Source organism: Schistocerca serialis, chromosome 6, assembly GCF_023864345.2.
Source record: "Schistocerca serialis cubense isolate TAMUIC-IGC-003099 chromosome 6, iqSchSeri2.2, whole genome shotgun sequence".
Lineage (NCBI taxonomy): Eukaryota > Metazoa > Arthropoda > Insecta > Orthoptera > Acrididae > Schistocerca > Schistocerca serialis.
In genome coordinates, this window is record NC_064643.1 from 456,447,430 (window position 1) to 456,471,013 (window position 23,584).

General features: G+C 38.8%; 1 protein-coding gene across 1 annotated transcript; it reads right to left on the reverse strand.

Annotated features, from left to right (window-relative positions):
- Positions 1-16,209: 16,209 nt before the first annotated feature.
- LOC126484916 (uncharacterized) lies at positions 16,210-19,909 on the reverse strand. Its single transcript, XM_050108516.1, has 5 exons — positions 19,734-19,909; positions 19,491-19,625; positions 19,242-19,389; positions 18,409-19,157; positions 16,210-16,276 (listed from the first exon to the last, which is right to left on the reverse strand). Exons 1-5 carry the CDS (start codon positions 19,907-19,909, stop codon positions 16,210-16,212), a joined length of 1,275 nt encoding a protein of 424 aa, XP_049964473.1.
- Positions 19,910-23,584: the final 3,675 nt, after the last annotated feature.

Consider the following 23,584-nt stretch of genomic DNA (forward strand, 5'->3'; position numbering starts at 1 on the left):
GAAGTGGATGATAGTTGTCAGAACGTATACATAATATGTCCATAGGAAGATGATAGTAATTCCAGAAATAAATGTAAGACTGAGTGTAGATTCTTGCTATTTATCCATTCGCCATAATCCGCACAACCTATAGGATGCCGTAGGTACTATAATAACGAATCCGTGTTCTTTGTAATAAAACCAGTTCGTACCTTCCAAACATAACTGAGAATGTAATCTGGAACGAACTGTATACTTTACTATACATATTGAGTTTACTTGAATCGAAAATTCAGCACTAGCTGCTGCCAACAATGCATCTATTACACATAAGTGCCAATGGACAATACCTAGACTTATTCGTAGAGATGTCATACATAAATGAAGTTACATTTCAATAACAACGTTAAAAATTGTCCGTCCACGGATTAATGCTGCAAACCAAAGAGGCACATTCAACAGAACTTAGGGAACGCAACAGTACTCAAACTGCCAGTAGTGTATAAATGACATAACGTTTTCCTAATATCCACTCTTCAAGTTCTTCTTTCAGGTCAATAAATGGTACAATTATCAATTTACTGATAAACCTTCTGTGGTGGTCATGGAGGTATAAAAAGAATGCAGATGGCGATAGTGACACGCGGTACGTCGTTTTAAGCCAGAGAAGGATGGGTCTGCTGTCATCTTAAATAGACCGAAACGTAAACAGACTTCTGTTTACTAGTGATTCTTGTTCATTATTTCTGCCGTTTGCACGCCACCACTGTTTTATGCTAAATTAAAGTGCTTACATGAATAACATAGTGTCAGGATGACAATTTCGAACTTTTTTCTGTTGATAAATGCGTATTTGCTTTATACTCCGTTCATCATAAAAATAAACCTGGTGTAAACAAATACAAACGCGATGATTGGTGAGAAGCCGTAGCACACGTACACTGGTGGTGTTAAGCTCTCGGAAGTAGGTACCGCTTATGGATTAGATGTATTATTCCTAAGTTACGTCAAATGAAACTTTAAGATATTCAAATACATTAACAGCCATCAACGTTTTTCTTAATCACGATTTGGTTATGTAGTTTTTATTTCAAAAACCACGTATAGACACAGCCTCTGCACTGCTGTACTCTGACTGTCGTGCTGTTAATACGCAGTACGAAAATGGCGAGGCTGGTGAGGCTGCTTCCTGTTCCGTAGTGCAACACGGATGTGGAACACGATTACAGGGTGCCGAGAAATAGGTTGTTCTTAATGTTTGTCAAAAGTTCACAGAGATAATCGGTTTGATATTTTCGGAGGTACTTTATTAGATACAGTTGCAACAAAAATGCAAGTCAGTGTCCAGCGGTATCGGTAGTGTAATAGCCGGATGACCTATTGCAGTGTATTATTCGCTGGTTCAAGTCTCGCATGAGTCAATCTTTTTTTTCTCGTTCAGTTTGAATTGAAAAATTGTAAAATACATCATTTTATGTACAATGCACGTCTTCTGGCTTTTAATTACATATTGAATGAGAAATTCCTGTTTTCATTTCAAATATAAATTCTCAGTTATCAATATTTTATGAAAGACTGTTAATTGAGCGTGCTTAAATAAAGAAACACATAATAATTTAATTTTTTAGGCAAAAATGAAAAACTCAACACTCTTTATATGGACTATGTCCATTGTTGTATACCACAGATGTGTCGTAGAAACGTGAAAAACAATCATTTTGATAGCATAGACACGCCATACGAATGCTGCATTTTCATTTGCCACTGCCATTACAATATGAACCCAACAGAACTGATCTGGAGCCAAGTTACGGTATTTGGCCCGAGAAATAACAAGACTGTTAAGCTGCCACACGTTCTGGACCTAACGCACGCAGCTTTTCCATGTAACTTCCGAACGTTGGCGGACTATAGAATGAATGACACGTCATAAAAGAAGAGGAGAAAATGCGACGCCTGCGTGGCTTCCTGGAGTCTGTTGCTGATCGACTAGTTATCAACGTAACAGATGACAGTTCCACTACTGAAATGTATTTCTCGGATTCGGAGAAGGAAGGAGCTAAGAGATTACCAGACGACTGACTGTAATTAATACCTTCACTGGCCTCAGTATTCAACAGTACGGTGAAATCCCTGCAGTATACTTTTGCATCACACACGGCTCACTCTGAGAAATTATGCCGTGTTTAAGTTAGGAATTTTCATCACTATTGTTTGTGATTATATTACTGTGTCAAGTCAGAATGAGAGCATTTTATGCTTCCCCTCAGGTGGCCTAAGAAGCGTGCAGGAAACCCTGGAGTTTTGCCGAATATTATTTCAATGTTTTTAAAAAATTTAGTGACATTCGTAGCTTTATTGTTTCTTTGCCCGTCTCTCTTTACGTCTGAACTGCAACTGTTCACATCATTGCAGGCAAGTTGGACAGCTTGTTGGCCAGTGCTGTCCAAGTTTAATGCGCCGGTAAAGCTGTTGTCGCGCACTATATCGCTCAGTGTATGTGCGTTTGACACAGCAGAAAACGTGTCCTTATGATACTACTTCACTGCACTGGTCGCAACGTGGCTTCTGCCCCACGTGAAACGACAGTCAATAACATTCAAGCAGACGTGGAAGAATACAATGCCTTAAGCTTACATCTGGTTTATTCTTATGATAAACAGAGTACACGCATTCTGCCCGATAATGTGATTTGTTTTTAGTTGATGCGTTTCGAATAACCAAGAAGAGATGGGAGTGATGTGAAAGGCATGATTTCATAATCCATTTAATTAAACTTTTATTGTATTTGTATCGGCAGCAAATGAAGCTGGAACACCGGAACCAATTCTCGTTTGCTAATGTGTTGCTTCTCGTTCGTTACATTATCAGCTTTCAACTCGTATGCACAACATTTTTAATGATCATATTTGCAGAACACCTAACTGCGTTTTCTTTGCTAACTCATTAACTTCTGCAGTGGGGAAACAAACAAGGAATGTTATCGTATCTTGTTCATGAAAGCAAAGTGAAAGGCTACTGAAAGGTCAAAGAAACAAAACTGCATAGATAATATACCTCCGTGTAGAATAGAGTTACGTTTTATTAGATTGTAAGTGCATTAGTTTCACTGTAGTTTACACATCATCTCACTCTGAGATCTTACCTATGATGCGCCATTCAGTGTATTACAAACAAGCAATTTAAGGGTAAGAAAACGATATAATTTTAAATATGTTCCAACATTGAGCAGTATCATAACTGCGCTTGAGGGAATTGTCTCAAACTCTTAGACACCGTAAATGGATATTTTTCTTTAACATGAGTGTAAGTATGTGTAACATATAGTCCTACCTTTCCAACAGTAGCCTATTTGCTGTCTTTCACAGAATATTTGTCTACAGCAACTGTGTCAGTTTTTCAGGAATAAACAAACATATAACAGTTAGTATCTACGTCTACTTTAATCTTCTGCTTCACACTACATCTGAATTTCATTTTGAGGTTTTCAGAGTATACAAGTCTATATCATGATTTATGATATACCAGTAGTTAGTAAGTTTCATCTTCCGTCATGTGTTCCATCATGTATCATTTGCATGAAATATGTTAATGTCACGGAACAAATCATTTTATATTAACGTCAGTTTTCCTTTTTCTTTGTTGTAAATGTGCCTCCATGCTGATCATTTATTAGTGTTTTGGTTTTTAATTAAAAACAGATAGGTCTTAGTAGTGCCTCCCCGTCGCCATTTACACAATACAATAATAGTCTTCTGCGGAATAGGAGGAGCTGTTAAAGAGACATGTTTTCAGTATGATTTCAAATTTCCCTTTATTATTTGTCCGGCATTTTATATCTCTGTGTAAGTGATCAAAACGTTTGATTGCAACATTGTGAGCCCTTGTTCGTGCTGCAGGCAGCCTTAATGTGGCGTATGAATGTAATTTGTTTCTCGAATTGTAGTTGTCTACATTACTGTTACTGTTGAATTGCAGTGGATTAGTTACAGAAAACTTCATTGAGGTAATACGTACAGTGTGAAGCTGACTGATTGCTCCTCACACATCAACCAGCAGGCAGGTGCAACGAAATGCGTGTTCATATTAGTTGTCGGCCAATGCCGTCTTCAGAAAGGAAACAAAGTAGACACACACACACTCTCCAACCATACACACAAAACTCGCACAAACATGGCTGCTGTATCCTGCTCTTCTAATCAGAATCTTTTTTAAAAAGGGAGAAAAGGTGAACAAAGAATAATTATCGTCGGGTGAAATTTATGGAATGAGACGCTCCACCAACAGTCAGCTCGGTCACGTGGCCGTGTGTTGTGCAGTGACACGACCGTTGATATAGTGAGGATCGGATGTCGGCGCGTTTGTTCTCTGAAAGACAATTAAAATCACAGGAAAGAATACGAGTAAACAGTACAACCGTAATTCGAGCATATAAAAAAAGAAATATTGCTTGAGTGAAATGAGTTTACGAGTGAAATGTGATTCCCTAAGCCTTAACTTACGATCGGATCGATTAACCCACCCGCAAACGGCGCAAGCTGGCGATGTCGATTGATGTCTCCATGGTTGAAACTGCACCCAGGCACCTCAGAGTGACGTAACGGGCAAGTATCGCTACTGTGAACCATACAGGTATGAATGTGGTGAACCTCATGTTTTGGGCTATGTAAGATGGTGGACGATAACTTCAGGTTGGTGATGTAATAACAACTCGCTCCGATTTTTTACCTCTGTGGTGACGAATCACTGATTTCAAGCTAGAAATCTGTTGAATGCAAGATTTTCCCCTTAGGAAATCACTCAAATATTCGCTTCAAATAAAGAACTATAAAGCCAGATAAAATACAAAATTTTCGTACCACGTTGTGAGGTTTACCGTCAAAATTTGTCTAGACGTATATTAAATGACTATGCACTTATTACTGATATATAATATTGCAGTATATTTCAGGCCAAGGAAATTACGTAATATTATGTACGCAATGAATATTCGTAATCTCAGGTCAATTAAAGCATTTCATATTTTCTCTTCTTTATTAAAATTGGATTCCTCGCTCCTACGAATGCACCAATAGCAGTGTACGCTCTTCGTTCAGAGAATAGGGTGGTAGTAGAAGTGGTGCATCATCTTACTTTATTATCATAAACATACTCTCACTAGAGTGATGTAAATGACATCTAAAATTTTTGTCATTGAAATCTCCCACTGTTGAGAGTACTTACCAGCTATCTATCTCCGGTAACTATCACAGATACTTTATTTTTATGTTCGGCTTCAGGTGGTCGAAAGATGTATTATGTCTTTCAAGAAGTAGAAAGTGACCATTTGGCTGTCGGATCACTTCTCTAAACTAAAACCGTGAAATTATATTGCGACCTTACAGAGAAAGAGAGAGAGAGATCCAAACCAATTTTACGAACATTAGGGCGAGTTATAGGATTTAATTTTATAAGGGTTGGAACTTTAATAGTGGTAACTATTTATTTACAGCTCGTAAAAAATAGATACGTGTTTCAAAGTTTTACTGACCTTCATAGTAGTCACCAGCATTGGGTGTAACCCTATGCCAGCGATATGGAAGTCGTAGGATACTCTTAGCAGTGGCAGTTGTGTTGACAGTTCGAGCGGCGCGGTCTATTGCCTGACGAATTTGTAGTAGTTCTGAAGCGAATGCCGTGAAGTGTATCCTTCAGTTTAGAAATCGAGTTGAACCAACCAGGGCTTAATTCAGGGGAGTGCAGTAGGTCGTATAGCACTTGGCAGCCCCATCGCTTAAACAAATCAGCAACAGCTTGCACTGTACGTGGTTGAGGATTGTCCAGCGAAATGATCGTCAGGTCCTGCAGAAATTGTCACCACTTCTGTCTCGAAGCTGGTCGTAGGTTCTGTTCCAAAAATTAACAACATAGAAACAGAAGTGATGACACTTTCTGCACGACATGACAACATTTTGCACGACCATGCTCTAGCAGGTACAGTGCAAGCTGTTACTGATTTGTTTGACTGACTGGGCTACTAAGTGCTATACCACTTACTGTACTCCCCTGACTAAAACCCTGGTTAGTTCAACTCGATTTCTAAACTGAAGGAGACACTTCACTGCATTCGCTTCAAAACTGCTACAAATTCGTCGGGCAATAGACCGCGCCGCTCGAACTGTCGACACAACTGACACTGCTAAGAGTATCCTGCGACTTCCACATAGCTGGCAACGGGTTTTGCACAATGCTGGTGACTACTTTGAAGGTCAGTAAAACTTTGAAACACGTATCTATTTTGTACAAGCTGTAAATAAATAGTTGCCACTATTAAAGTTCCAACTCTTGTATAATAGGTAAATTTCTGATTGAGTTTTTCCAGAAACCGCTGAGGAGAGGAGAAGTAACAAACTTTGAACATTAGACAACATCATAACAGATCAAACTCAGTACGGCAGGGTGACAAATGAAGTGCAAGCAACGAGGTTAAGCAACAAATTAACCGTTGTTGTTGATAGTGTTCCACAGCGACATGCATGTTACTTTCTTTGCCAGTACCACGTAGAAATTTTTAGCTGTTACTCACCACAAGAATTATATTCCAGATTCGTGGAATTATAACCATAATGTTCTTATGACTATTGGCTAAAGTAAATTCTTGTAAAATGTTTTATTTAACGGAGTACTGAATGTTACTTGAGAACTTTTTCTCATTTTTAGGAACTTCGCTCTACTCCTGAATCAGGGAAATCGTGGGGGCAGGATCCATAAGTAAAGGTAAGTAGGAAAAGATTTATAAAATCCTGATCTATGTCTGTGATGTCATTCGTCACTATAAATGTACAATATTAAACAAACAAGAATATCAGGCTCTTGTTGAAAATGAACTCCTGAGAATTTTTGGAATGAAATACTAGGTAATGTATTTCGATAGTGCATTTACAGTCTTAGAAACTTGATCTCCGACCAATGCGAAGTTGTAATGTCAATGTAGTTCACAAGTATCTAACTTATAAGCCTAAATAGCTAACACAAAATGTTTGAATGTCTTTGAAAAACGTTTTGAGGCCTTTCACTTTGACACACATTTTAATTCAACAAATATAAGCGATATCACTGACGAAGCTTTGAATGTCGGTCGTAAGACCGTCAAGAAAGAAGTGAATCAATATATCGTATCTATTCCTTTGCTAGAAAGAATCGAAAATCCGTAAATTTACCGCCGTTTCTATGCCAGAAGCTGTCATCGTTACTTAAATGCAAGTGATGGTGCACGTTACTGAACATAACCGTACCCAATACTGCTGCCGCTTACTGCTAACTGATACGTCGGTGAAATGAGAAGGTGTTGAGAAAGAACATCTTGTACATGGTTTATTGATTTTCAGCAACAGGCACGAATATCTACGAAGTGTATCAGTTGGTATTAACAAAAATCAGCATTCATCCTAGCCATTTTCCAAGTGCTACTGTCATTTTTCTTTTTCTTTACTGAGTTTAGATAAGATACTACGCACTTTTGAGCTACATTCCAGATTACCATAAAACTGTGACTGCTTGTAACATATACAACCTTCTCTACATCAAATCATCCAACATTCGATTTTTTCAGCAACCAGTGTGTTTGTTTAATTTTTTTTGTGTCTTGCATATATTGAGTGCTCGAATGTAACTATTCAAAATGCAACATGCAACATAAATCCAAGAAAGGAGTGCACCACATGTTATTAATGCAACTGCCAGAATGAATGAAAATCTACTTCAGAAGGAGCATTAATATCGGTCCCTACGTTACTGAAGGCATTAAATAATTTATAATGGAGCATTTCTATCTCTTCGTGTGTTAGTTTGCTACCATTATGTGTGTCAGATGAATTTGAAGTGGCGGGAGAGCTACATTGTGGCGCTCGCCTTCACATAGTTCAAATGGCTCTGAGCACTATGGGACTTAACATCTGAGGTCAACAGTCCCCTAGAACTTACATCTACTTAAACCTAACTAACCTAAGGACATCACACACATCCATGCACGAGGCAGGATTCGAACCTGCGACCGCAGCGGTCACGTGGTTCCAGACTGAAGCGTCTAGAACCACTCGGCCACTTCGGCCGCCACTCGCCTTCATTCATGGAATTCAACGTGGTATTTAGGTTAGTTGAATCCAGAGTTTCAACACGTAACGCGAAATGGAAATGGATACTTTACCTGAAATCACTCCGTTTTACATGTAATGTTTCGTGGTTACAATTTGACTTAGAGTGGACAGTCGTACACTCTAAAAATCTGATACCCTTTTCCGACGATAATAGAAACGCCTATTTATCTCCACAGCTTTTATAATAGAGATGATTTCGTATGGTGAGCTGAGTAATCCGCTTATCATCAGTCCGCGAACAGGCCGATAATGTCCTTCCTAACCAGTCATCCAGTATTAGTGATGTAGAATTAGATATTCTGCCTACCTATCATAACCTACCTGGTTATGACAGATGTCTCCTGGAGGGCCAAGTATGGCGTTATACGACCGTAGTTACCCGCTGGAGATCTTTCACAAGACGCTGCTGTGGAATCTCAACGAATATGCTACCTTCCTATGGGGCAACTCCGCGGAGCTGCACGTCTATCAACTCTAGAGGGTCATAATTTCTGGACTGTCCTTAATTAAACAGCAGTTTGTATTGTCAAACAAAATTTAATCAACCATAAAAAGTTTAAACTTTTTTTTCAAAATGCTTGGAACAGTGTAAGCCTTGGGTGTCTAACAACATTAATGTAACAATCTGTCAAATGCCTGAACAACCACCTTCAAACGCGGACCGTTGGGAGGCGTGTGAAAAAGAGTCCAGTAGGCTCTGGAGGATACCGACAGGGATGCGGAGCCATGCCGACGCCAGTGCGTAGTCCAGCTGTCCTAGGTATCTCCGTTGTGGATCCATGGCACGAATAGCCCGATCGAGGTGGATTCATAGATTCTCGACTGTGTTTAAATCCGGTGAGTTTAGTGGCTTGGAAAGTCCGGCAAAATCATCCTGGTGCTGTTAGAACCACACACGTACACTGTGAGCTCTGTGACAAGTTGTATTCTCCTGCTTGTAGATGCCTTTAGGGATGGACATGGTGCTCAACGACAGATTCGTACTTGTGTTGATCCACTGTCTTCCAGAATGACGAGGTCAGCCAGGGAGTACCCTCCGGCCTGGACCCCACCGAGATTGTTGCAGATAGTCTGCTTTCAGATGTTTCACGATGTACACGCCGACGGCCATCAGTCCGATGGAAAAGGATTCATCTGAAAAGGCCATCTGTCGCCACTCGATTGACGTCCAGTTGCGGTTATGGTGAGCAAATTCGATCCTTCGTCGTCGATGGACAGCAGTCAGCATGTTTGCTTGAACCGGGCATCTGGTGCAGAGGCCAATATTCAGCAACTATCGCTGAACGGTCTTTGAGGACAGCGTTAGCGTTCCCATAGGCCGTCTGGGCAGTCAATTGCTCAACAGTTGCACATCTGTTTGCACGTACGAGGGCCGTTTGGAAAGTCCGTGCAAAGTCCGTGAGATGTCACCACTGGCGCGTATCGAGGTCATGTTTAGTTAGTAGCATCTTTGGAAAGAATGCACACCCAGTTTCAGCCATATTGGTCTATTTCTTTGTGTTTGGAATTCGTGCGAATCAAGGAAGTCTATTGATTGCCAAAAATTGACGGAGAAGAATTTCATGTGGTGATTAAACATTACTTTATGAAAGGCAAAACGCCTCAGGAGACCAAAGAGAAGCTTGATAAACATTACGGTGATTCTGGACCTTAGATTAGAACAGTTTTTAAGTGGTTTCAAAATTTTCGGAGTGGTCACATGGGCACAAGGGATGCTGAACGTTCTGGACGCCCTGTCGAGGTTACGACTCCAGAAATCATTGATAAAATCCATGATATGGTGATGGAAGACGGAAGAGTTAAGGTGCGTGAGATTGCTTGTGCTGTGGGCATCTCGAATGAACGGGTACATAATATTTTGCATAAACATTTAAACATGTGAAAGCTATCCGCATGGGTTCAGCGATTGCTCACGCTTGACCAAAAAGGAAATCGTGTGAAGTGTTGGAAACATGGATACATTTCTGTAATCCAGAGACCAAACAATAATCTAAACGATGGGTTACCAAGGAGAATCTGCACCAAAAAAGGCGAAGATCATTCCTTCTGCTGGAAAGGTTATGGCGACTGTCATTTGGGATTCGCAAGGGATTCTCCTCATCGACTAACTGGAAAAGGGTAAAACTGTTACAGATGCATATCATTCGTCGTTATTGGACCGTTTGAAAACCGAGCTGCAAGAAAAATGCCGGCGATTGGACCGCAAAAATGTTCTTTTCCATCACGGCAATGCACCAGCACACGCCACAGCAGTTGTGGTTGCAATATTAATGGAAACGGGTTCCAACTCGTTTCACATCCCCCCCCCCCCCCCTATTCTCCAGACTTGGCTATCTCGGACTACTATTTGTTCCCCAATTTCAAGAAATGGCTGGCGGGACTAAGAGTCTATTCAAACGGGGAGGAGACTGCAGCAACCAATAGCTGTTTTGCAGACTTGGGCAATTCCTATTATTCGGAAGGGATAAACAAACTAGAACAGCGTTGGACGAAGTGTATAAGTCTCCTTTTAGACTATGTCGAAGGACATGAAAGGTTTACCCCAAACACGTTACTAGTTTTTATTTTTGCATCGACTTTTCAAGCTCTCCTCGTACACATCTGCAACGCCGTCGTTCGTTCCTGTCATCTACGGCTTCGGGTGATTCACAGTTGCCTCGGTGCTGGTTTTGCATAACGTCATTTGTCATCCACGGTATATCTTAAACACGTCGGCACGCGACCTTGTGTCGAAAGCCGATAACCATGTAATTTTGGAGGTCAGATAAATCGCTCCGTTTTCGAATTACAACGATTGCACTGTTCCCGCGTCCTCTCGACACATTTTATGCACCCTCCACTGGTAGTTCTGCCACTGCCGTCTGCGAGCGGCTGTTGCACTTTAACGTCTCACATAGGCGGCTGATACGTTAATGTGACTGCGTCTGGTAGTTGCGGTGCTCGGCAGTTTCGGTTAAGCCCGTCTCACACGGAGCAAGATTCGCTGCAAGTTTCCTTGCTGGCTCGCACGACGGCTGCCTTGCGGGCTCCGTCGTCTGCTAGCGGGCTACCTTGCTGGGAATCTTGTAAGATTTCCAGGATGGATCCGGTGCTATTTTTCTTGCAAGGTTCCCTGCGTGCTACCTGCGTTGGCCAATCATGAGACGTTTCGTTTGTGACGTCAGACGTGGAAAGCTTGAGCTGGAAGCCTTTGTTCATAGTTGCTTTTCTGCTTTTGTGAGGTGCGGTAGGAAGTTATTATAATCATTAAATAATGGCTCCGCAGTGGTCCAAGGAAGCAATTGAAACTTTGATATGTGCTTATAGGGAAGAACAGTGTCTGTACGCACTGAAAAGCGCAAATTATTACAATAAACACTTGCGTGCAGAAGCACTCGAAAGATTTGTAAGTGCCGTGTGTGTTGTTCGACCATACACGACGAGCAAGGAGTGCTACAGCAAAATGCACAATCTACGAACTCAATTTAAAGTGGAGCACGCCAAAGTAAAATCAACGAAAAGCAGTGGCGCTCGGATGAATGACGTAAGTACGAAACTATGAATTTTGTGTTGAATGTAGAAACCTACTACTTGCAAAAATCTGACACATTTAAGACTATTTCCTAGAAATATCACACGGAATATTCACCCGATTTTTGAAAGCACATAATCTTGAATGGTAATGGATTACGATGTAGCTTTGCCACGTACATTTTACTATGTTAATATGAGCTTACAATTTTTCAGATATACAAACCATCTTTATGGTATTACGAGAAGTTAATGTTTTTGCCGGATCATTGCTTACCACGAAAAAGTACAGCCATAGGCCCGACTCAACATTCCATGACTGAGGAGAATGAAAGTGAAGAGGTAAGTTACCTATTTACTTAAGACAAAAACTGAATTTCATGGGTCTTAGACCCATTACAAATGCAATTACAATACTGTGCTCCACTGTCGTAGTTATTCATACAAAATCATGTAGTGGGTAGTAGTTTTGTGAAATTACTTTTGAAAATGAGGTTATTCTGTTCGAAGCTATTTAAGAACCATAGTAAACCCTGAAGAGATTATTTTTTAAATTTTTTAACCTTTTAAAAATTTGAGCAAAGTAGCCCTAGTGTGGATTAGGCCTAATTTGCTTGTGGATAGGTGTCAGTTTTCTCTGTGGTTTTGATATGGTTTTATTTCTTCTGTATGATTCCCAGTCTTCATCTGAACTTCCTCATCTGCAATTTGTTCTTATGACAGCTCTTCATCACTAGAATAATCAAGCACTGCCTGGTTTCTTCCTTCTATCAGGTTGTTTACTAGTACTTTTTACTGATTCAGAAGCATTTTGTGACATTTTTAGCAAATGTTCTATTTGTTATGCATTACTGGAATTCTTTCAGATTTTGTGTGCATTGTAATTTGCATATTGGTGGGCTCTTGGCTTTTGTTTGCATTCATACCCACTGTAATAACACTAATCTTGTAAGCAGTATTCCTTTCAATGTGTTATGATTCATCCCAAGTTGCTTCAGGTGTGAAAGACAGCAATGAAAATATTGAGGAGCTATTTTGATCAAATTTGTCAGAGGGAAAAAGTTGCCTCAGTTTCCCTGATATTGGGACAACGAACACCCCCCCCCCCCCTCCACTTTTATAATAACAAAATGTAATTTAAATCGAAGTTACCCCTTATGTAGTAACTGTCTCTTACATTATTTACAAAACTTCAGTATGCTCAACTGTTCATTGGTATGTTATGCATTTCATTCAGTTATAGTATTGCAATAAATTTCAGAACGTTTTGCAATTTACAGACATGCAGTCTCTCTTCTCAAAGTGTGGATATACAACCATCACCACATCAAAACATCGAAGGCTGTTATAGTCTTGATGTGGATGTGGTGAACGATGTATGCATTGGGGAACAATGTGGAGAAGCAGCAGCAGCAGCAACAACAACAGCACCACCACCACCACCACCACCACCACCACCACCACCACCACCACCACCTACCCATGCCACTCAAAGCAGGGATGGATGAAGAAAGAGGCCTGGTGATGGGTACATGAGTGCTGTTGAGGTCATAGCTAATAAAATATATGCCAGCCAAGACCGCCAACAACCCTCGGCAGAGCTAACTATGGATAGCTGCATCATATTCATTGGTAACCTTGCAAAGGAAATCAAGAGCAATGAAATCAGAATGCAGTTAATAAGAGACCTTGATAATGTAACAACAGAAGCAAAACTTAAAGATCTACAGATACAAATGCAGAACTCAAGTGACAGTGAAATTGTGTAAGTTTGTGATTTTCATAATGTACAGAAAATAAATGGTATTTAAAATTATTTGCTTTATTCCTTTCTTCCAAGTTCCCTTTAATTTCCACTAACATCTTGGCCAACAATATCTTTATTTGTTGTGCAACATACAGTAAAGAATTATGCCAGTCATTGAATTATAAAATTGTCATTCCATTACTTCATTTATGTCATTTACTTATAGCACATCATTCCACTGCCATATGAAATATTGATAAAATAAACGTTTTTTCCCTGCTGTAAGACTTCTATTTATCTCAAACCTGAAATTTTATGAAAGGCTTAAGAGAGAAAATTTAATTGTCTCTGAAAAACAAATTTCAGCCTTTTTTTCAGCAATGGTATGACTAGTTACAAATAATTAATCTTCTACTAATGACATAAATTCTATTGAGGTGGATTGATGTAGATATTTGTATAGTTCTTCTGAGATTTAATTTGTACTTATGTTTACAATGTTTTGTTGAACTGCTTTGAGAAGTCTGTTTTAAGGGTAACCAGAAACAAATGCGAGAAGTGTTATAAGGTCCTTTGTCCACTTACTGCACTTAACATGAAAATGGAGCTTCAAATTTAAAGGTAATATTTCTGCTAATTGATTCAGAAATCAGTTGTTTAGCAAGATCATTTTTATGATTTATGTGCATATCCTCATGGAGCTGAACAGCAACTTTACCAACAGTAAATGCACTCTCAAACATTTAATGGAAATTAAAGGTAAAAGTCTAATGACAGATGCAAAAAGGGAAACGTAGATAAAGAAAGCTGTAGTGTTGACTCGTGAAGTTTCTAATAATCGTAATGCCAGCTGTACTACCAACATATTTCATATTAAACCATTTTTTCAGTTTTGAAAGCAATTTTCCAGGAAGGTAAATTAAATGCAATACTAAGAAATCAAAGAAACCTTTGTTCATGAAGTATCAGCATCTTCACAATAAGAAAGTGATGTATAAGAAATAGCTAGAACAATTATCAATACCAATTTCGAAATTAAACCGCTAATATTGTTACATTCACTGCCATGGGGTTCCACTAGCCGAGGCAGAGCCTTGGCTATTTCTGCTAGTGGCCACATTGCAGTCAACATAAGAGACTGCCAAATAAACCATATAAGCTATGTCCAGTAAGGAGAATTGTAAAATAGTTCAAAGAGTAAGTAAAACATTACACTGATGCAGGAAAGGGGACATTCAGTGAAACAGAACTTTCTCATTGTCTGAAAGGAATGACTAAAGTAAAATCCCTGTAACATAATTATATACTAGCAAACCCAGAAATGCTGGACAATTGTATAATATGTGTGGGAATTGGATACACATCTTTAGCACCCCTCTCTCCCCATCCATATCTTACCACTGTATGATCTTGAGCCTTGATTGGAATGTCTCAATATGAGTAAGTGCATCCATTGAGATAACTGGTATACAGGGTATTCTAAAGACTTCTGCTACTGAATTTTTGAGGACAATAATTTCAATGACATTTCACAATTTTAATCTGCATACGAATAGGATTACAAAGTTTTCTAATCATAACCCACAAGTGCAACTGGCCTCTTTCCTGTAAATATGCTTGCTATTATGAAAACTTAGCAGCACATTTAGTATATAATTTGATTGTACATAAGTAGTAAGATTTATGGTAGGGGAAACAACTTGCATAACGGTAGACATGCCAGACTATGTTGGCTGAAACACTGTGTGAATAGGTTAAGCTGTACATTTTCACAGCATAGCAATTTCTTTCCTGCAGTAACTTTATGCAGAAAACCTTAAGACATTTATAAAAAAAAGAGGAAAAATAGCCTATGTCAATATGAATGAGAGTATCAGATAAAAATACAAAACATATTGGTAAAGATCTTGCTATAGACTGTTGGTAACACCCCCACCCCCTATTTATCCAGATGTTCATTAGACAGTGTAAAAATTTGAAGCAAATTACCCAAGTACTTTGAGATATTTGGTAACAACATTATGCAGACTTGCCTATGTACTAGCATAGCCTGCATGAAAGCTTTGCACTCAACTGTACATTTAGATCAGGCTGTTTCACGAGAACAAATTAAAATATGCCGTTTTGAATCCAGTCGATAGTAAGGATTTCTAAATCTCTGAGTAGGTAAATTACTTCAAGAGTGTCACCAATAAATGCAGTAGTTGAGATATGTAGCCAATCATAGTATGAATTTCAAAAGAAGCATGTACTTATGTGACAAATAATAGCAGCTGGAATCTTGTGATATCTAATCATATAATTGTATTTAAGAAATTGAATACAGTTAAAATATCCTGGGATATTTAAATAATACACAGAGATACAAGTCGTCTGCATGATAAGTAATTACAATAGGAATTTAACATGATAGGAAACAGGAGTAAAATAAGCAGTAATATTTTTAAGCAATTCTGTTTATGCATTGTATTTGCCTATTAAAATTTAACAACTGTATCAGAGAAATACATAATGTGACACACTCGTGAATGAAGTCGGCCGTGGCATTTTAGACACATCATCCCGGTATTCACCTTAGCGACAAGGGGAAACCACGAAAACCCAAGTCAGGATGGCTTGATATTTACTTAATAAACAAATAATCCCATAACATATATAATGGCTATAATGGCTACAGTTAGCGCAATCCACACACACACACACACACACACACACACACACACACACACACACACACACACACACACACACACACACACAGTAAAAAATGTCTTTACATTGCTGCTTTGTTCTGTACACTTTTTAAATATGGACACATGAACTGTAACAGTATTTCCTTCAGAACACTTCACAAGCATTCTTGAACACGAATCCTATCATGTAATTGGTGTATCGGTAGCTGCATCTGGAACAGAAAACCAGAAACGAACAGCAGAAAATCTCTTACACACAAAAACAGACCCTATTGTCTGAGTACAAATATAGACAATATTCTTGAATACATTCATACTGATTAAGAAAGTTTTATGCAACTGATAAAAAAATGCACATACTTTGTAGCAGCCATCTATGACAACATTGAGACCTCATAAATGCCTAAATATATTCTCAGAGTTGTACATAGTTCTCTTAACCATATATTGCTTCATTATTCTCTTTGCAGTTTCAAACATACTTCAAAATTAATAGAAAGTAGGTAATAGTTCTTACACTGCTAAAGGAGGCTAGTGATTGTGTGCCTGAAAACAGGAAGCAAATTTTAAGGCTGTTCAGACCACAAAAATTTTCAGTTTGCCTTCAGTGTAGCATTCCCCTTTCAGTGATGTGAGGAGCTGCCAAAAATGACATGTCCCATCTTGATAACAGGATTAGATTAGGAATGTGCAAGTTGCCGAAGTGGCATCACATCAAAAGAAAGGCACTTTGCCATTGTGCCACACAAATTATTATTATTATTATTATTATTATTATTATTATTATTATTATTCAGTTCACACGCAGAACAGTAGCAAAGTGTTGTCTTCTAGTTACTGGTATTTCAAACGCAAGGAGTCTAAAAATCAACTGGTTTACAAACAGGAGTACAATGAACCAATTTTAACATATTGTTCTGAGACTACCAACATCATTCTACAAAAAAAAGAGGTTATCAAAAAGTAGTAGCAACAAAAATTGGTGTGCAATGGTAGTAGCTAATATCTGACTCCATGCAGAAACATTGTTTCACAAAGGTTGGGAATCACTGATACAGTGTTAATGGAAGTGGTTAATAGTAATATGGGATAACATCATCATCCCAACACCGTAAAATACTGTAATCCTCTGCCAATATCTGAAGTGAATAACAGGGGATGAAGACTCAGGACAAAGGTGGGAAAAGAAGTATGTCTACCAGTGTGGAGCCAGTTTTCCAAGCAGACTAAAGTTAGAGCAAGGTGTAAAGCAGCAAATTTGTGATCCAGAGTTGTCACTAAATGCTGTTCCGTGTCCAAAAGTGAACAGTAAAACCACATTTGTATTATAACTTACCTGGAACAGACAGTACTTAAATCAAAGAACATTGTACAATAGGGGCTAAACAGATGAGCCAATCCAACTGTTAAAATAGTAACCTCATATTTTAGAGGTTGGAGCAGGCCCTATTTGGCCATCCTGATTTATGTTACCCCTCATCAAGGTTCTGTCAAGGCCACAACCAATCAGCTGTCCTATCCCAAAAGCATACTTATATCTGCACATATATGTATATTTACAAACTATGTCTTTCCATTGTATTATGGTGACAAATACCAGATAATTGTTAGATGATCCTTCGATGAATGAATAAATAAGTAAAATAAAAATAAGCATATAAATCCAAGTGCTATCAATCAGAAAAAAATATTGTGCAGTACCTTACTACCACAAATACAGTCAGCACAAAATTATCTTCCGAAACTGTTAATTTGGGGTACATAAATGTGTAGTAGGTCTTTCCATACCTTCTTCATAACCATCAAAGAAAAATATTATTTCATAATCGTGGCTCTTTACATGTCCCAGGTAATTAATTGTGGAGCTGTTATACAAAATAAGATCAGATTTTTGCAAGGTCTTGCACAGGTTCCAATCATTGCTTGAGATACATATAATTTCATATTTATCTCTCTCTCTCTCTAGATACATATAAATTTATCTCTATCTCTATCTCTATCTCTATCTCTATCTCTATCTCTATCTCTATCTCTATCTCTATCTCTATCTCTATCTCTATCTCTATCTCTATCTCTATCTCTATCTCTATCTCTATCTCTATCTCTATCTCTATCTTTATCTCTATCTTTATCTTTATCTTTATCTTTATCTCTCTCTCTCTCTCTCTCTCTCTCTCTCACACACACACACACACACACACACACACACACACACAGACACACACACACACACACACACACACACACACACTGTCAATATGCCAAAGGACTGAAAATGAAACAATGAATAAGGTAATGTTTCAGAAACATAGTAAACCATTGTCTGTTACCTTCCTGAACACACCTTTCCTGCCATGGAACTCTGCCAACAGTATTGAAATACCATGTCAGATGTTGTCTCACCTCTCTTGCACTGGCTGCACTATGATTTGCACCCTGAGTAGCAATGCCAGGAAGACATGGTAATTCATCTACATTTGGAGGGATATATCCTTGAGAGTTTCTGGCAAGTACAAAATTATGTAGCAAGCAACACACTTTTGTAATGAGCTCTACTTTGGAAACAGATAGTGGAATAGTCTGCAGCAAAATTCTGAATTTGTTTGACATTATGCCAAAGGCATCTTCCACAACTCTACGTGCTCTACAAATTCTGTAGTTAAAAATTCTTTTTTCAGGTGTCATGTCACGTTCAGGATATGGTTTCATTAAATTTTCCTTTAACGCAAAAGCATCATCTGCCACAAACATGTAGGGAACACAGATGTCACTACCTGGAAGTGGAGACTTTGGTGGCAAATTTAATGAACCATCCATGAGTTTCACGAACAAGGCACTCTCTCTGAATATTGCACCATCATTCATTCTTCCATTTCTGCCAATGTCCACAAACAAAAATTTATATTTAGCATCTACTAGAGCTAAAAGAACTATGCTGTCGTGACCTTTGTAGTTTCTGAATGATGAACCATCAGAGCGCAGAGGCCTAAACTTGACATGTTTCCCATCAAGTGCTCGAATGCAATGCGGGAATTGCCAGAGGCTGTGGAACCCATCTTCTATTACTTTCCACTCGGCAGGATCACGTGGACACTGCAAATTACATTTTACTTCACAGTCGTGCCGTACCAAGTACAAAATCGTGGCAAATACTTATAGCATTTATCTCGAGCTTACCTGTATCGCATTATCTCCTGACACGCTTGCTATGGCCGTCAAAGTCTCTGGTATCATACGGGAGAGCGTGTTGTTCGCTATTCGTGTAGAATAGGCCAAATCTTTGTAAGTGTTTCCGGTCGCTAGGAAACGCAGTGTGACAGCAAGCCTAGAGACGCATAATAAACATGTCTCAGATTGATCGTAAAATTACAATGGATTATAAATAAAAATTAACTTTCTGTTTCGAACATATGATATTGCACTTACCTTTCCCGTGCCGTAATTGCCTGACGCATCACGGTGTCTTTCTTCTGAATCAAAGGCAAAACCATACGAAGCAGTTCTTCAAATACCGATACATCCATTCGAATAAAATTTGCAAAGGATGTGCGATCTTCTATCCTATAAAATAAAGTAGTATATAACAGTCATTATTGGTATATTTATAAAGTCAAACAGTAACGAAATGGTGATACTTTTCAAACAAAAGTAGGTGTTATGCGAACTAACCTCAACTCTTTATGAAGCATGGAGAGCACACCTTTCCCAGCGTTTCTCCTCTTAATCCGGTTTTTCGTCCATTCTTTCTTTCTTCTTCTCTCAGTAGCATGTATTTCTGCATCGTTTAGCACCAAAAGAGCTAATAATGCCAGTTTGCTCTGAACATCTGTACCTGAAGCAGCCATCTTCGTTCGATACAACACGCAGCCGATCACAACACAACTAGCTGCCGATCTTGCACCGTGGGAGAGCTTCGGCATGGAAGATAGCCGCCATCTCGCAAACTTGCGGCGAATCTTGCTCCGTGTGAGCAGCAGCAGCAGCAGCAGAAGCAGGAAACGCCTGGAGCCTGGCTCGCTGTGCGCCAACAGGCGGCGCGCAGCGTTGGACTCCCCTGGTTCGAGCCGTCCAATTATCCCGGGCCGGAATTCTCATTGCAGCACGCTAATCCTGCATAAGCTGCGCAGCCGGCGGCGCTCATATTATGGGCCGTGCGCTCTCCGCTGGCGCGCGTCCCGTTCGCGTCTGCGTGCGGTGCGTAGGCGACGCCTCCGACGTTTCAATAACGATTCAGTTACCACCGACAATAGCGCTATGATTTACTGATAGCCGGGAGGCGACACAGAAAAGAAAAAAAAAACAATGGTTTGTTGCATATACGGAGAACAGTCTCCACTATCAGTAATTACGTAGCTTTGGTCTGTGAAATACATTTATATATAGTAGCGCTTTACAAAAGCAATAAAGTGTTGCAGAGGCATTAAAAAACGAGAATTTTTTTCACTTCTATACGCATCATTCCACTCTGTCATCATACAGTAACAAGGGTTCACGGTTCGGAAATCGGAAAACAGGCTCCGTTGGTAATATTTCGTTAGTAATGACGCGTTTCACAAATCTTCAGATTACCTGCAGCAAGTAACAACAATCTGGTTTCAAAAGTTTGTTCGTGAACCCTAAAAATTTTTAAGTTATTTTCTTTTTCACCTTTTTCTTCTATCCTCTACCTCCACATGTTTACCATCTCCCATCCATCCCCCTCTCCTCCCTTCTCCTTCTCTGTTCATTTACACTGACATTACAGTCCATCTTAATAGTTGCCAGTCACTGAAATAGTTTATTTTTTGTGTCACCACTAGTTCATCCACTTTTAAATTTTAAGAATATTTTTATCGTGTCCCTTCATTTTTAATTGGCTCTGTTTAGTATTTACGTCATTTCAATCCCTGCTGACTATCAGCGCCACCACTCGGTGCTTTTATTAAGTTGCGTTCTCACGTCAGTATAGTGTGTGGCTCACTCGCTTCAGCATATAAGTGATCTAGAGCGGTATTAGTTAACCACTGTGGTACATGACTGTGAGCGCTATCCTATGTTTGCACCACGTATTGCCGTGGCATGGTGAGCACCTCTCTTGGTTCCTAATCTCGAGCGTATGCTGATTTAATTTGTTATTAATGTTGTAAAATTACGCCTGAATTTAGAGGTTTTCACTTGCCATTCTATAAAGCCATATTTGACGACTGAGGTTTTTGCTTTAACGCAGTCGTATCAGTGACCTTTGAATATGACTAAGAGGTCTGAGTTGTTCAAGGCAAGTGAATTACATTAGTTCTCACCTTTAGCTTAGCTATCTTATTAATCAGTGTTAGACGGCTCCGGTAATAAACTGTCATGTAACAGTATTGTTTTTATTGTAGATGATCTGAACATGCACTAACTGCTCGAAACGCTTGCAACAGACATTGTTTTCTCTTTTACCTGAAAACTTCCAGTTCCGGTTATTACTTTCGATTTAGGACGTCACGATCAATTTGTTTCCAAGCATACGAGACAATCAAGTATTATAAACTTTATAATACAGGATCGGTCATAAAAAGTGAACCAAAGTGGAAACTAAAGCAATGTGTTTTCAGCTTGTAACAGAACGGTTCTGTCATATGTTTATACGTAGCACTAACTGAATGCTTATGAAGAATTAAGACTGAGTTAGTACGTTTGTTCATCTTTATAGAAGTGCGGCTGCAATGAATTTAGCACACAAACACCATGATTACTATTTCATCCATACTCAAATTACTGTTTTCATACACTGTCATATTACTATGTTAACAGTGCTACTTCGATGGGATGTAGCCCAATTGTTGGTAGTCGTTCTTAACTTATTTTACATAAATGGGCATGAATTAGAAATAATATGCCCCACACACAAGTATTCGAATTGGTGGACAGATTTGGTAGTTCACACAACGCCAGATTTTGCATTTGAGCTATAACTCGTCATACGAAAAATATAAGGGAAAGAAACTGAAATCAATCCGTGCACATTACATTCGCAGATATACGTTATGAATTATGTACATCACATTATTTCGTACTTCAACAATGGTTCAGGTACAATCAAGATAGTGCATCTAATATTTCAGTGGGTAATTAAACTTTTAAATTAGATTACTGGCTGTATTAAATGGTAGAGGGCAGTGGTTCTACGTAAATTTGATTTCAACCTAGTGCTCAGTTTTAGAATCACGTGATGGAATGAACTCTACAGACAATCGCATGCGGTTTCCTGGCATTTTTTCTGTTGTAAGCCATGAGACTGTGCTTTGTAGAGTGTTTGCAAATATGCAGAGTTCTACACGTTTAACTGCTGTATAATACATTAAAACTATTTGGAACATAATGTTACTTCTTCTGTTACACTACTTTATGGTGAGTAAAATTTTGTATATTCGTGAAAACTAGTTACATATCGTGTTGACGGTGTAACTTTTCTGATTAGAAAAAGTTTATTTGTTGTGAACTAAACCTGGGCTGCCTTCCTACCTTAACCTTCGTGTATCTGTGTTGCTGTCCTGAATAGTGCAAATGGTAAAATTAGTGAAAACGCTATCTGAGTCGCCAAATTATCTCAGACTGACAGCTGTATACCTATTTTGCAATTAACTTCCACCAAATAAATTAGAAACCCAATACTGTAAAGTACATGAGCTGTCCCGTGAAACTCTGCGTTGTGCAGTGCAGTCAACAGTACCACCATGGTGACGTCACAATATGTGTCATTCAGTTTCAATACACAAAGCTAACAGAATAAAAATTTTACATAAAAATACAAATTATAGTAATACTCACACAAATATAACGCAGCATGTCATTTAAAACTGCACTTTATGTAAACATTACTGTCATTAATTTTGAAATACAACACCAAACTATGAATGACCCTATTGTTTCCTGACCGATGTAAAACTGACACCAAAAAATTTTATTTGGCTTACCTGCGGCAACGGAAATTCGGTACTGCTCAAAGACGTGGACATAAAAGGGCACCACAGTAACAAACTAGCTAATGAAAAGAAAGCCTTGCGTAGTGCTTTGCAAAGACGCGCAACTATACTAAGTAGATGACGCTTTACTTCGAGCCACTATTGTTCCGCTTGGGGGCTTTCACAGTAAATGTGAACTGGTGTGGTGTGTAGCGGCCTTCAACTACGTACTCTGCGACGCAGAGTTGCAATATTAAAATTTTGACTTGTTTCATTGTCTAGGGGCTGAGATACGTAGTTGTCGCATTGTGGGCCAAATACTACTGAGACTACAGTATACAATAATAATACACAAATATATTGAATGGTCTAAGGTTTCTATCGCTCGGAAATTGCGAATTATGAATGTAAAATACAAATTTATAAATGAAAAATTGCAATTAAAGAAAATATACAGGTACTAACTTAATGACTTTAAAGGTTGAGTACGATAGTAGAAGTACTTTTGAGAAGGCGGTATATTTCTGCAAAATACTTATTGGTGTTGATGGTCCAGCATTTAAATAAAATATAAGTTGAATAACAGGGAAACAA